Raw genomic sequence first — 14,630 nt, forward strand, 5'->3', positions numbered from 1 at the left:
AAAAGGGCTTCTGTTCTTTCGTATTGATAAACAGATAGGTCAGGGGAGGCAACACTAACTTATTTACCTAAAACATGATGTAAGACTGGTCACTGGAAAAGAACATCATGATATGAAGGTGACATTCACAAGATGAAAACTGGGAAACTGGGTGAGTCATATCCTTTGAACTCCTTACTCATTGCCTTAATAATGAACTTTGTTTTTTAATTATCTGACTATTATTTCACAACTGCAGAAAAGGCATCTCTATTCACTATTCAGTTTATTAGTATTATGTTTTGCATATTACATAAAGTTATTATTCTGTAAAAACTGACTATACAAAGACAACTGTCAAAAGCAAAAGATTCAAGGCACCCAAATTCCTAAGATTCCATACTAGAAGAACCCTCTGGAAAAACCTTTAGGCACCCTTTCAGTTAGATGCAAGAACACTAAAGACAGTAATAATTAATTTAATAACTAATTAATTTTATTTATTTATCACACATTTGCACATATACAGCAAAATTCTTTTCACGTCAGAGTGCAGGATCAGCCATGATATGGCACCCCTGGAGCAGATAGGGTCAAGGGCCTTGCTCAAGGGCCCAACAGTGGCATCTTGGCAGTGCTGGGGCTTGAACCCCTGACCTTCTGATCAGTAACCCAGAGCCTTAACCGCTGCACCACCACTGCCCAAACCCCATCATAAGGGAAAGTTTCCATTGAAATATCCGTCTATACTGTAGAAGTTTCTTGAGTACATAAATAGGATATTTGACACTCATCTGCCTAAGATCTCCAGAGGGTTTCATTAGAATGTTATCTGAGAAAAACCAAATGGTACATAAAGAATCTTTGCATTTTTACAGTGGTTAGATGTTTTAGCTACTGTGTGCAGAACAAAATTTAAACATATTAAAACATACTTCAGAACAAGAATGTTCTAGCAGGCTTTGAGAACACGTACAATTACATACAATTATTTAATAATAATTTTGCATACATTATTTATTTACAATTAGGTGATTGAATAACATTTTAAAATATTTTAAAATCTTGGAGAAAATCAGCAACTTTAAAGCTGGATATTTAAATTTTGATGATAGGCTAAAATCTGTTTAACAATAAAAAGCCTAACTATAAATTCTAGACAATTGTTTTGATTGTGTTCATAAAAAACGTCTTTCAATGTAAATGCATTTAAAGGAATAGTTCACCCTCATGCCATCCCAGATGTGAATGACTTTCTTTCTTCTGCTGAACGCAAACAAAGATTTTAGAAGAATATTTCAGCTCTGTAGGTCCATTCAATGCAAGTGAATGGTGACCAGAACTTTGAAACTCTAAAAAGCACATAAAGGCAGTAGAAAACTACTACTACTACTACTACTACTACTAACTATCACTAAAACATTTCTTATACATTTACACATGTGTAAAAAAACAAACAAACAAACATTTCATGTTTAACTAAATGTCTGAGAGAATTTTATGAGACGTTTATAACTCATAATATTTCTGTCTCGTAACGCCACCCACAGGGATGTTTCAGAAGTGCAGCTGTAAAAGTCTTAGTGACATCGTTCTTCCTCTGGATAAAATTAGCTGTAGATGATTATCTTTTTGATGGAGGTGTTTCCGTTTTCCTGCATTCACTGATTTAATTGCAAAGGATTATTTGCAAAGGAAAGACACGCAGTCGACTTGTTGTTGTTGTATTTTTAGTTGAATTCTTTTAAACAGGTTAACAGAGTTCCTTATTTACCTGTTGACGGGTAGAACTCTTCAAACAGTACTGAAACCAGTTTACAGGACACTGAAGCGAATTTACTTTTTTCTTGCAAGAATACACACAAAGCAGATGATGACGGAGGAAGAAGACAGTTTTCGATATCTAAGGGCATTTCCACAGGTGTTTCCTGTGTTTAGAGTTCGTTCTCAAAGTGACACATCTGGATTCAAATCCAGAATATTGACCAGACTCCGCTCAGCCTGTTCAGGTATGACGATGTTTCATTTTGTTTTTACAGTTATGTTCATTTGGCATTAAACTTGCTGGGAGTAAATGCTGATGAGATTTTGTTTTTGAAGTGATGCCCTTCTCACTGATGTTTGGTTAACTTCTAATATTTACACTTGTTTTCAGATGGGATATTTTAAAAGCCAATTGATAAGTTTTTTTTAACTTTATTGTTTTTTTTTTTTTGTTTTGTTTTTTTTACAATTATTGTTGTTAATGTTATTATTTACATTTGTCTATTAATTGTATTGTTTGGTCTTTATTGTGCAAGCATTAGGTGTGATGTGCATCCCAAATGACAAACATACTGAAGTGTCTCTTTGACTGAAGCTTGAAAAATGCATATTTGAAATTTTGAAATGTCCATATTTGAAACGGTATGCAAAAATTACATCCGGTTGGCCTAAAATACAATGTAGTGTCCAAACAAACAACTAAACCCAAACAGGATATTGACAAACCATTCATGCGGGCTGTTGGCTTTCCAGCAGCAAAAGATAAAATACTACAATTCTTTGAAAAGATTCTGACTAGTGAGTAATCTTTCTTGATGTCCTAAACTTGTTTGGATATTATAGGTCAAAATATTTAAAATACAAGTGATATTAAAACCAAATATGTAGTGCAGCTGCTAGAAATAAGTTTAGGTATGATGTCACTTCAATTTTTGGTTAAGAGTAGCTGTTTTTTGTCCAGTAATAAAGACTTAACCTAGGCCCACTATAAATGGCATGAATGATCAAACTTATTGTCAATTTTAACATACTCTCATTATATGTTTCTTTTGATTGTTTTTCTTGATCCAAGACATAACTGATGTCTTTTGATTCCTCCATATTTTACGCTCCTACTCTTCACCCTATGTTCTGTGTCCTTTATATTTTTAGGGCCTTTACCAAGACATACAAATAAAATCTGTAAATATTGGTCATACACTGTATTTACTAGGCTACAATTTGTGAAAAGTCTTTGTTGTCTGTGCCTTTTTAAGTATTCATGTTACAGTACGTCCTACTATACAGGAGAGAAATGACAATTTCTAGATCGACTGTGATAAGTTACCACATTCAGAGAAATTCTGGTTTAAATGTTATCACCCACATTGTCCTGTAACCTTTAAACCTATGGTTCAACCCAGTTGTCTGACACATTCTTTAAACAAAGTCATCTGCAAATATGCCAAAATGAGAGGTGCTCTCATATGGAAAATGTTAATACATTGAAAAGTTTGAAATGGTATTGAGTTTTATACTGATAATTTAGATGGCCATTGACTCTAGTGCAAAAAATTTGTTTGAGTGGTGTAGTTATTTGGTATAAATGGCTGCAAATTGGTAATGGATTTCTGTCCTGATGTGGTCGTTAGAATTGTAACATTCTTGGAGTTCCAGTACGTGAAAGTGACAGGAATGTGGAAATGCTTGAATTTGAATGGAGTCATATAATATACAGTATTGTGAAATAACAAAAGCTTTGACATGGACGTCTATTTTAAAATAGTCTTCTGAGCACAATCTTAAACTTGTAATCAAGCTGTTAATGATACTGTTTCTGTTATACTTTATGCAGAAAATACTGTCTCTTTGTATGAGATCAGGTGCATCATTATCATGTTGTAACTGAGTAAGATATCTATAGAAATGGCAGTTTGAAACCACTTCCTGACAGCTTGCCATTCATTTAACCACACTTCAACTCTCCAGTTCTATCAACGCATGTCGATTTTACTTTTTGTGCAGTGCACCCTGTATGTGGTCTCCATCTTTTCAAAGAAAATACTTAAAGCAAATTAAATAACCTTTTAGAAATCAGTTTTATATGCCAGATGAATTCAGTTAAACCACATCATATTATCGGTCTGTAAAGAGTGACTTATTTCATGATTTGATTTCACACATTGGCCTTACAAATTCCACAATTGTTTTGTTTTTGTTTTTTTCTGTTGTGCTTTATGGCAGACTCCTGTGCTAGAATTCTGTACACTTTTGTGCGTTGCATTTTTACTGTGTGTCCACAAGGAGGTGTGTGCAATAAGCTTTTCCAATGTAATGTAAGGCATCAGTCCTTGTCAGTATTTCTCTGAACCATAATCCTATGCTGAAATGTTTTAAGACACTGAAACCACATGATTGTTTTTCTTCTCAAAGTGTCACATCAATAATTAATATTGTCTTGTTATACTGCTGGGCAGATTTGTGTTCCTGCAACCACTTAATGCTACTTAAGAGTGAACACTACATCCTCTAGCAGCCAGCCATCACTTCATGATCTATGCATTTCTGTGCAGTCTTTGCAAAGATCAAGTCATTGTGTTTTGAGAAGCATGTAGAGAAAGGTACACATTTAAACATGCATTCAATGTTGATTTGCATTCAAAGCAACTGGTACTTTATCTTTCACGCTGTGCTTTTCCAAGACAGGTTGAGAAGACACTGAGAAAAAACCTCCTCGCTCTCAGTTTGTTTGGCTTAATTTGTAGGCTTTGCCTGCATTTATGCTGGTTTGAGGATGTGTGCCATCCCTCTCTGCACACAATTAGTCATTTAATGACACAGAGATGGAGTGCTGGGAGAAACTGCCCTTTTCAAACAATACGCTGGAGACAGAACTCCTTAAGAACCCCTTTCTCTTCTTTACACTCTTAAAAGCTTATTTCTTTCAGTATTTGAATAGTCTATCATGGTAGAAGGTCAACACAGGGGACTTTTTTGGTTAATTTTTTTTTGTGCAAATAGGATTGAGGAGCCAACTTTTACCACAGTTGCTTTTAATGCACTGTAAACCATAATGCTCAGAATAATTAATTGTTTGGAGTAGGGAAAAATTCAATCATACAAATTAGTTCAAATAAATGAACCTTTATGATTATTTAGAATGTTCTCTTTCTTTTGAGTTCACGAAACCGACACCTTTTAAGTAAATTGAATTGTTTTATTGTTTTGAGTTTAATGATCTTTTCTCTTTAAATTTACAGTAACTTAAATTTAACTAAAAATGGGCAGGGGATCTCTATTTCCAAACATGTTTTGCATGCAGCTTTTATGTTAAAGTTTTGAGGGTTACCATTATGGTGAATAGTGGAGCTTGAGCTTAGTTTGAGGACAGGTACATTTTAAGAGTGTTCCACAGTAAATTGCTTTACTTGTTGAACAATTGCTATGCTCATCAGTACTAGCAAGGTAGGTTCCCTCTGCCTGAAATATTAAAGTTAAGCTTACATAGCAATTTTAAGTGCAGCCAAAGAGTTATATTAAAAGTTAAGTGCCATCAAAATGTATGAGTTAGCTCATTCAATATTTCAAGTTAAGAGCAATTAACATGCATGTGCAGCACAAAATACAAATCTGAAAGATCTATTAACTTAAAATTGGGAGTTTATTTACTTAAAATTTTTAAGTAACTGATTGCCTGAATTTTTTGGAGTTCTGCTAACTTATTAGGGTTTACAGTGTGGGAACAAAAACATTGACCATGTTTAAATGCACATGAAAATGTATTTATGTGTTATATAAATATAGTTAACCTGATTAAGCCAATATTCCGGTTTCTAGAAATCTTATAAGACAGCTTTTGTAACAGAATAAAACAATAAGACAACATTTACCTGTATTATACGGAATTCTATGTATTGTAAACATGTTATTCTGAATATCCACCGTACATTGATATCTGCATTTATATGAAAGTAATAATGAGTGCTATGAGACGTGCAAGAAGATGTTTTTTTCCAAAACAATGAAAGTACATAAAACATAGCTACATAAATCAATATACAAACACCTCATCGTCTACATTTTTCAATTCAAAGTGTTCTTGTTCTGTTGTCAAGGACATGAATCAGAATTAATGAGCTGGATAAATACCATGTTAAATACAAAAAAGGCAGCATGGCCTGAGCAAGGATCTTCAGTATGTCCATAAGAGAATAGCAGGAAAAGAATGTTCATGTCTTGAGTTTACTTGAAATGACCTACTGAAGAAAAGAAACAAAAAAAAACAAAAACAAAGGTGGTTAGCTGGTCTCGTAATGCCAGCTTGGCCAGTCTGGAATACCAACAAACCATCTCTATTCCTTACATTTACAGTATATAGCGCTGAACACACTTAAAGCACTTTACAGACAAGAGTAATGGGAGAATTATGGCAGCCATAGTCGTCAACAAGAGGTTGAAGGTTCTGCTGCTAAAATTGCTTTGCTTACTGAAATTTCAACCACTGTGCCCAGTGGCCATAGCAGGAAGTTTTGTTGAGATGAAATGTCCACATGGTGGCACTAAAAGCGACTTATATTTTTAGTTGTAAATGATGTAATACAGACAACAGTAGAATGCATATTTTATAAACAGTACTCCCTAACCAAATCCCAACCATAAACCTAACTGGTGGTGGAGTAAAAATTTTATTTTAGAGAGAAAAAGCAACGTCTAAATAGCTTACTTGTGATAAATTCCTGGTTTCCATGGGAATAGAACTAGCGTCTTTGCGATTGTTTGTGCAACACACTATCAGCAGCACCACAGGGAATGGTAAACATGTTTGAATTGATGCAGAAATGTTTGATGGATGGCGCTTGCCAGTAATTTAGCAGAATGTGGTCGATTTCGGGGTACATAAATATTCAGAAGCTGCTTTTCAATTTCCTGTGTGATCATGTTGGCTAAAGAATATTCCAATACCTGTGCAGCATGTAAACCTATATATATATATATATATATATATATATATATATATATATATATATATATATATTTTTTTTTTTTTTTTTTTTTTTAAAGGCTTAAATAAATTATGTTCATATAACATGGTCATTGAAATCACTGAAAGGGGCTTGTTAACTTTGCATAATGGATCACTGTTGAGCTTTATGTAGTCCTTTCCTGGCTTAGGTCCTTTTGCACTTTTGCAAGGCTCTCTCACTCTTTTTCTCACCATGCCATTCTCCTTCTCACCATGCCATTCTCCTTCTTCATCATCGTAGGTGAAACTGTGGAGCAGCTCTATGCGCCAGACGATGTGGGCGTTCTTGGCGTTCTCGGCAGACATACAAAGTGCACATGTGAATATGGGCCTTCATGCCTTTCATCTGTAATTGCTATGCTCAGTTGTATTTTTAGAGCTGAGAGGATGGCATCTGCATTTATTCTATGTTTTAACGAAAGCATGTTTGTTTGCCACTTTATGAGCATTTGAAGCCAAGGAACAATATATCCCATTAGCTCAACCACCAGTAGGGCAATATCTCTTAGTATTCTCAGTTTCTGTATATGCTACGGAAAAAAATGTCATTATGTGGCATGTGCTCTTCCCTTCACTGGCTTGTGCAGTGATGGAACCTGACAGTTGTTGTTATTTGCTGTTTTTGTAGGGTGTAAATCAGTGACAGTGATGTTTTAGTGACTGGGTGACTTTTCCATTCTATGTTTCCATCACACAGTGTACCTTTCTCTCAGCACTGGTTAACCTAAATAACAAAAAGTAACCTGCCTTGGTTAAAATGTCACAGTCTACCATCATAATATTCCAGAAGCACACTGGACTATTTCAGGATGTTGCTATGATCTTGGAACTGCAATAATAATAAAAAAATAAAAATAAAAGAAACAGAAAAAGATGTTTCAACAACACCAGGAGCACTAATAAATCTCTATAGGAAATGATCATTGGACTTTGACACCACTTTTGCTTTTAAACAAAATATACAAAATGATCATTGATGCCTTTAATTCTTAGTTGAGATTAGCAGCATTAACTGCTACTTAGAACTCTAAGCTGTGGACCAAACATTTAGTCACAGCATGTGGCAATTTCAACAAGCAGAATGTCTGAATTTGTTATTCATCATAGAAATCTCAACTGTTTAACAACCACTATTTGTGTGCTTCTGTTTTCTTTTTTTTTTTTTAGTTCAGGATACCTACTGGTTGTCAAGTACTCAACTGCTCTTGTAATCTGTTTAGTGCTGCCCTGGTTTGAATACAAGGCTAATTATTTAGCATTAACGGCAGTTTTTTATGTTGGCCGGTAGTACAGGGAAGAGAAGAGATAAAAGTTGGTTGTGATTAATGATTGATGTGGCATGAATTATAGTATGATGTCATATGATTATACTATTTTTAAACCTATCTGATCTTACACTGACATCTAGGGGTGTGGATGAAGCATTGTTCAAATGCAAAAATTTGCAGTTACCAATGCCATTGTAGAAATTCACTATTCATAGTGAGCCATTATTAATTTAATCCATGAGTGAATGTGTCAAACAACAGGCCAGTTACTGAGATTAAGTCAGTAGTATTCGGCTGGTCATGTGATCCTAACATGGCTGCCTCCACGAGGGTACCCTCTCCATGAAAATAAAACAGCTTTTATAAGGTTACTGATATGACTGGAGTCAACAAAAATATTATTTGTTTATTTAGAAGTAAAACTTGTTTTTTTTTTTTTTTAGAAGAAGAAAAAAACTGAGTGCAAGTTTTTTAAGGTGTACTTCCAGGTTTAATACAAGTTAAACTCTGTTGACATAATTTATGGCATAAGGTCAAGTAAACAAGCTGAAATGGTTTACAGTAAGGTACATGTACTTACAGTCTATACTTAGGGCATGGAAGTATATCTGCATGACTACATGTTAACATGAGTTTAGTGTACAAAAATAGCTTCCTAACTTTGTTTTTGTGAAATTATATTTTATATTATATTATATTTTTTCTCCCCTTTTCTCCCTAATTAGGAATACCCAATTCCCAATGTGCTCTAAGTCCTCGTTGTGGCGTAGTGACTCACCTCAATCCGGGTGGCGGAGGATGAATCTCAGTTGCCTCCGTGTCTGAGACTGTCAATTCGTGCATCTTTATCACATGGCTTGTTGAGTGCGTTATCGTGGAAACATAGCACGTGTGGAGGCTTTATGCTATTCTCCACGGCATCCACGCACAACTCATCACACGTCCCACCGAGAGTGAGAACCACATTATAGTGACCACGAGGAGATTACCCCATGTAACTCTTCCCTCCCTAGCAACCAGGCCAATTTGGTTGCCTAGGAGACCTTGCTGGAGTCACTCAGCACGCCCTGGATTCAAACTCGTGACTCCAGGGGTGGTAGTCAGCGTCTTTACTCGCTAAGTTACCCAGGCCCCCTGGTCATTACTCAGTTTTGACAAAATGTGTAATTACTGCAGTTTGCCTTTGCATGGCAGTATAATCCTAACCCTAAACCTAAAGCTAACTATAACCGACCCCTAAAATCAGAGGGAAATGACCGGTTCATAAGAATACTTCTTAAGACCCAACTTCAGCCCTAAGCCTAACTGTAATCTGGTTGGTTGATAGGAATGTTTCTCCAGGATCATGGTCAGCGTAAACAACTTAACACTCACGATAAGGGGTAGAGACTTCTATTCAGCTGGACAGCAGTAATTTAATGAATATTACAGAGCTGTCTCATACAACAACTCACTCCTCCCCAACCACATACCCTGTAGCCAAAGGCGATAGCTGAAAGCCCCAGTGGACTGGGAGGTTCCACTTGATGGGCTCAGTCTGCATCAGTCAGCTCACTTTAATGGAGGTAATGGCTGTTTGTCATCATACAGCCTTTTCTGCTCTTCCTGCTATGCACCACTGCAGAGGAGAAGACTGCGAGAGCACCACAGGAAGGGCTAACGAGAGAGAGAGATAGGGAGAGAGAGAGAGAGAGAGAGAGAGAGAGAGAAAGAGAGTGAAGAAGAGAGAAAAGTGAGAGGGTGTGAGGAGAAAGGGTGAGAAAAGGAAATTGTGGAACATCTCATTGGAGCAGTTGTTTTAGCAGTTTAGCCTTCAAGTCATGGAACATGCCTGTAAGTGCTCATTTAACTCTTTGACCCTATACGTGCATCTGTGTGAAAGCTTGTGTGTGTGTACATACTTGGCTTAAACGAGTTAAGAAAGTTTCTAATGCTGTATTTTAATATGTGTTCATATTTACACTAAACACAATGTTTTGATTTGGTGATATTTGCTACAGTGATATTAATGATCTGTTGACAGATACACTCTTGTGACTTGTACACTTTTTAACATGCCTCAGATTGTATTGATGTTTTTATTATCGGCTTACGTTCTGGGAATCCGGCTTGCGTGATGTTTATTCATTGAATAAACAGACAGGCTATATTTGGTCCATGAAATATGATGTGTTCAAATGGATTTGCAATGCTTTTTATGTGTCATAGTAATATGGCAATGCAGCTATTAAGTTCTGTCTATCATTCTGCCTTTTTATTGATATTTTAGACAGTGGAGAGGAAACGTGTGAATTAGACAGAAATTGAGACATAAATCATTACTGGTCAGTCTGCTTGTGACTCTTGTTATAATAGCAAAGTGAAAATCTGACTTGAACTGCATTATTACCCTTATTTATCCCAGGTGTCAGGTGTACCAAAATAGAGCAGTTTTTCTGTTGACAATTAAAATCTAACCACACTGATATGTGTTTTCTGTCTGAAATGCAGTCCAAAGTTGTATGTGTATGTGTGTGTGCGCAAACATATGTAATTTCTCTGTGATAATGATTTTGACACACACTACAGAGGGGAACCTCCCTCTGGATATTTTGCAAAGCAAATTCTTATTTGTTTGGGAGTGGTTTGCAAACTCTTTCAGGTTTTGGGATTTTACACAGCCGAAAAAATTTACATACATGCATTTACATACAAGGTTGCTCATGATATGACTAATTTTGTCATGGGGTTCAGTTGAAATGTGCAGAAAATGTGGTATAACCTGTTGCTAAAATAAAAGAGCATTCATCATCTGTGCAAGGATTTGTGCAAAAATGTAAAGGAATAGTTTACCCCAAAATTAAAATTCTCTCATCATTTACTCACCCTAATGCCATGACTTTCTTGCAGAATACAAACAAAAGATTTTTAGAAAAATATCAATAAGCACATAAAGGCAGCATAAAAGTAATCCAAATGACTCCAGTGGTTAAATCCATGTCTTCAGAAGTGATATGATCAATATTTAAGTCCTTTTTTACTGTAAATCTACACTTTCACATTCTTCTTATCATGTTTTTTTTTTTTTTTATGCAATTCACATTCCTTGTGCTTATCGCCACCTACTGGGCAGAGAGGATAATTTATAGTAAAAAATAACTTAAATATTTGTCTGTTTCTCACCCACACCTATCATATCACTTCTAAAGATATGGAGTCGTATGGATAACTTTTATGCTGCCTTTATATGCTTGTCGTAGCTTCAAAGTTCTGGCCACCATTCACTTGCATTGTATAGACCTACAGAGCTGGAACATTCTTCTAAAAATCTTTGTTTGTGTTCAGCAGAAGAAAGAAAGTCTTACACATCTGGGATGGCATAAGGGTGACTAAATGATGAGAGAATTTTCATTTTTGGGTGAACTATCCCTTTAAGTATGTGTTCTCTTACATGCACTCCATATGGAACCCAACAATAGCAAAATATAGTGTAATTGTAATGAGTTACTCTTCTGCAGGTGGTGATACCATTAGTAGTTTTGAAGATTATTTCATTTTATATTCAATATGTATGTTGTGCTTCATTATGCACCCACATTTTAAATATTTATGTTGATTTTACAAAGGCAATGAAAATGCATCTGTACTATTAATACCATGTTTTGTATTTTCTTTTTAAAGTGGACATGAATCAGAACGCTCAACTCTAAACCATCAGAAAAAAGTTTCAAAAGTTGACCGATGCCCTGTCATATAAATCCTACAAGAAATTATATGTTAAACTCGATGGAATGCCATTAAAGCCCATTAAGAGCTTTGTGTATACTCTTTCTTTAGTGCAGAGCATTTACTGATCATAAAGAGTGTTTTCTGATGTTTAGTGACCTGGTACTTCTTATGAATGTGCCATTAGTCTCCCCTCTGCCAGAGATCATTGTTGGTCCACCCAATGTTGGGTCTAGTCTGTGTATGTTTCCTCTGGACCAACAGCATCATCCGTTTCCCTGCTTAGTAAAATGTAATGCTCTTCACATCCCCCTCCAATATACTATTATTAAATGTCCCAGATTTCCAAATTAGGAAAAACAAAAACAGGCAGGATGTCAATTATTGATCGACAAGGTTTGCCATACCTTGTTGTGCTCCATCATTGTGTAAAAGGCCCAACAGTTTCCAGAGACCTGTCAATCCCATAAGAACATTTCCAGCACTGCATCTCTGAGAAAAGGATGGATCTTTTGGTCTTTGCATGTCATATCTGTAGTATAACTATGACTAATTGATGCTCAAAACTTGGTTAAAGGGATTGTACACCTTAAAATGAAAATTCTGTCATCATTTACTCATCCTTGAGTTGTTCCAAACTCATATGACTGAGTATATTAGCCTCAGTCACCATTTACTTGCATTGTATGGAAAAAGGATGCAATGGAAGTTAATGGTGAACATACTGCCTAATATCTTTTGTATTTCATGGAAGAAAGAAAGCAATAAGGGTTTGGAACAACATCAGGGTGAATAAATGATGCTTGAATTTAAATTTTTGGGTGAACTTTCCCTTTAAGAAAACTGCTGATGTATCACTCCTCATATCGAAAAAAACATGCATGAGTTATCTTTAGATCGCAGCTCATTTAGGCAAGCTTTTAAACCATTCAAGCTGGTTTCTGTGGTCTGGATCAGTGGTTCCCAACTGGTGGGTCGCAAACCAAAAATGGGTTACAGGTCTGTTCTGATCCTGAATGCAAATAATAAAATGCAACTACTGTATGTATTTAACCATCCATTGTTAGGATAGCCATTTAAAAAGGCTTATCATCTTTTAAAAAGGAGGATAAAATACTTTCCTTATCTTTAGTTGCTGACATCAAAGGCTGTAAATCACAGTTCTGCTGCTGTTTATGCATTTACAAAATTGTCGATTTTCCTATTCAGGCTGTCATGTTAATAACTTTGCATATTGTTGAGTCAGTGCAGTTCATTGTACTGTAGGTAAATCTTAATGTTTGATTTTAAGGACATTTCTGTTACTTTTGCATTATAAACAACTTTGGTACTGTGTTACTATAGGTTACTTGATGTAAAACCTGGGTGCTGTAGCCAAACCAATTGAGAACCACTGGTCTAGATATTTGCATACCGTGATGGGGTGAGGAATCCTGTTTGCTGACATGTAAGAATTTTTCTCTGGGCTTAGAGTTAATAAATAAATCATCTGAACAGAGGAAAGAACTAAATGGCATCACTTAAACAATAATTAGCTGCTATTTTCTGCTGAGATTGGCAGTTAATAATTTATGAGCTCTTCCTACATATGTCTTTTCCAGTGATGCTGTAATTACGTTCAGCGGAAAGTTTCGGTCCTTACACCCATTTAGAGGATTGTGGGTGGACTCCAAAGATATTGAATGAAGTGATCATTTTAATTAACATTGTCTCAAATCACTGCTATGAGCATGGATTACAACATACTAAAGCCAATGTCCAGTGAACAGTATGAGGGATGGAGTTAGGGCTAGCTCATTCTCTGATGAGCAGCATAATAAAGACTAATACAAAGGAATTGTACTGTATAAGCATTCAAGGTTTGTGTTTGTTTTGATAGGTTGCAAAGAGATCCGTTTTGCCATTAGCTGTCTGCCATTACTGTCTTCCCATATGCACTTAAGCTGCACTCTAATGTGAATGGATGGATTTTTCTCTCTACAGTAAGTCCAGGCTTCTGTCTCTTGGGATATCTGACTACACTGGAATTCAGATTAAGGTTCTCAAATGTTCTCAAAACAATCGTGCCAACAAGGGAATTCACTTTGCATGATCGGACAGATTTACTTATTTTGGGGGGGTGATTCATGCCCCAAACCCATATAAATTATATATATATATATATATATATATATATATATATATATATATATATATATATATATATATATATATATATATATAAAACATATGTTGTGCTCCAAAGCAAAAGGTGCAATCATATGCAGATGCCATTCATAATTCTCAACCACAAGTTGAAACCAATTTGCATTTAGAGTGGATAGCTGTGGTCAATAGATGGCAGCGTTCTCCAAAATACTGTCAGAGCATGAGGAGGCTGTTGTGCTTTGGTGACTCACTATACGCCCCTTCTGTTTTTAAACTTGGGCTTCAGTCCATAATTAATGCATGTCAGGAACTCATTATAGAATGCCATGACTCAGATATCTTACATGCATACAACTGTAGCTGTCTTGAATAGTTTTCCAGGATATATTTTAATCCACACAGTTTATCATTCCAAGGTTAGTGTGCTAAAAATAAATATATCTATACAGTTAGTTTGACCTGACCATAATTTGTTTCAGTAATGTACATGTACAAAGTACATTTCATCCAGAACAAATGGAAAATGTTAATTATATACAGTTCTGCGATTAATTTCCTTAAAATGGATAGTTCACCTAAAAATATAAATTCTCTCATAATTTACTCACTTTCATGCCATCCCTGATGTGTATGACTTTCTTTCTTCTGCAGAACACAAACAAAGATTTTTAGAAGAGTGTTTCAGCTCTGTATATCCTTTCAATATAAGTGAATGATGGCCAAACATTTGAAGCTCCAAAAATCTGTAAAGGCAGCATAAACGT

General features: G+C 35.6%; 1 protein-coding gene across 3 annotated transcripts in view; it reads left to right on the top strand.

Moving 5' to 3' along the window:
- The first annotated feature begins 1,581 nt into the window (after window positions 1-1,581).
- The window catches only part of LOC127411809 (phosphatase and actin regulator 2-like), a 55,104-nt gene continuing 42,055 nt past the window's right edge, over window positions 1,582-14,630 (top strand). Inside the window, exon 1 of one of the 3 annotated variants that reach the window (XM_051647603.1) lies at window positions 1,582-1,988. In XM_051647603.1, coding sequence (XP_051503563.1) covers window positions 1,850-1,988 — 139 coding nt within the window. In that variant the 5' untranslated portion in view covers window positions 1,582-1,849. Of the gene's footprint in view, window positions 1,989-9,818; window positions 9,847-14,630 lie in introns of those variants that run through there. The other 2 variants (XM_051647607.1, XM_051647606.1) reach the window with 2 other exon arrangements.

The sequence above is a fragment of the Myxocyprinus asiaticus genome, chromosome 21, assembly GCF_019703515.2.
Source record: "Myxocyprinus asiaticus isolate MX2 ecotype Aquarium Trade chromosome 21, UBuf_Myxa_2, whole genome shotgun sequence".
NCBI lineage: Eukaryota > Metazoa > Chordata > Actinopteri > Cypriniformes > Catostomidae > Myxocyprinus > Myxocyprinus asiaticus.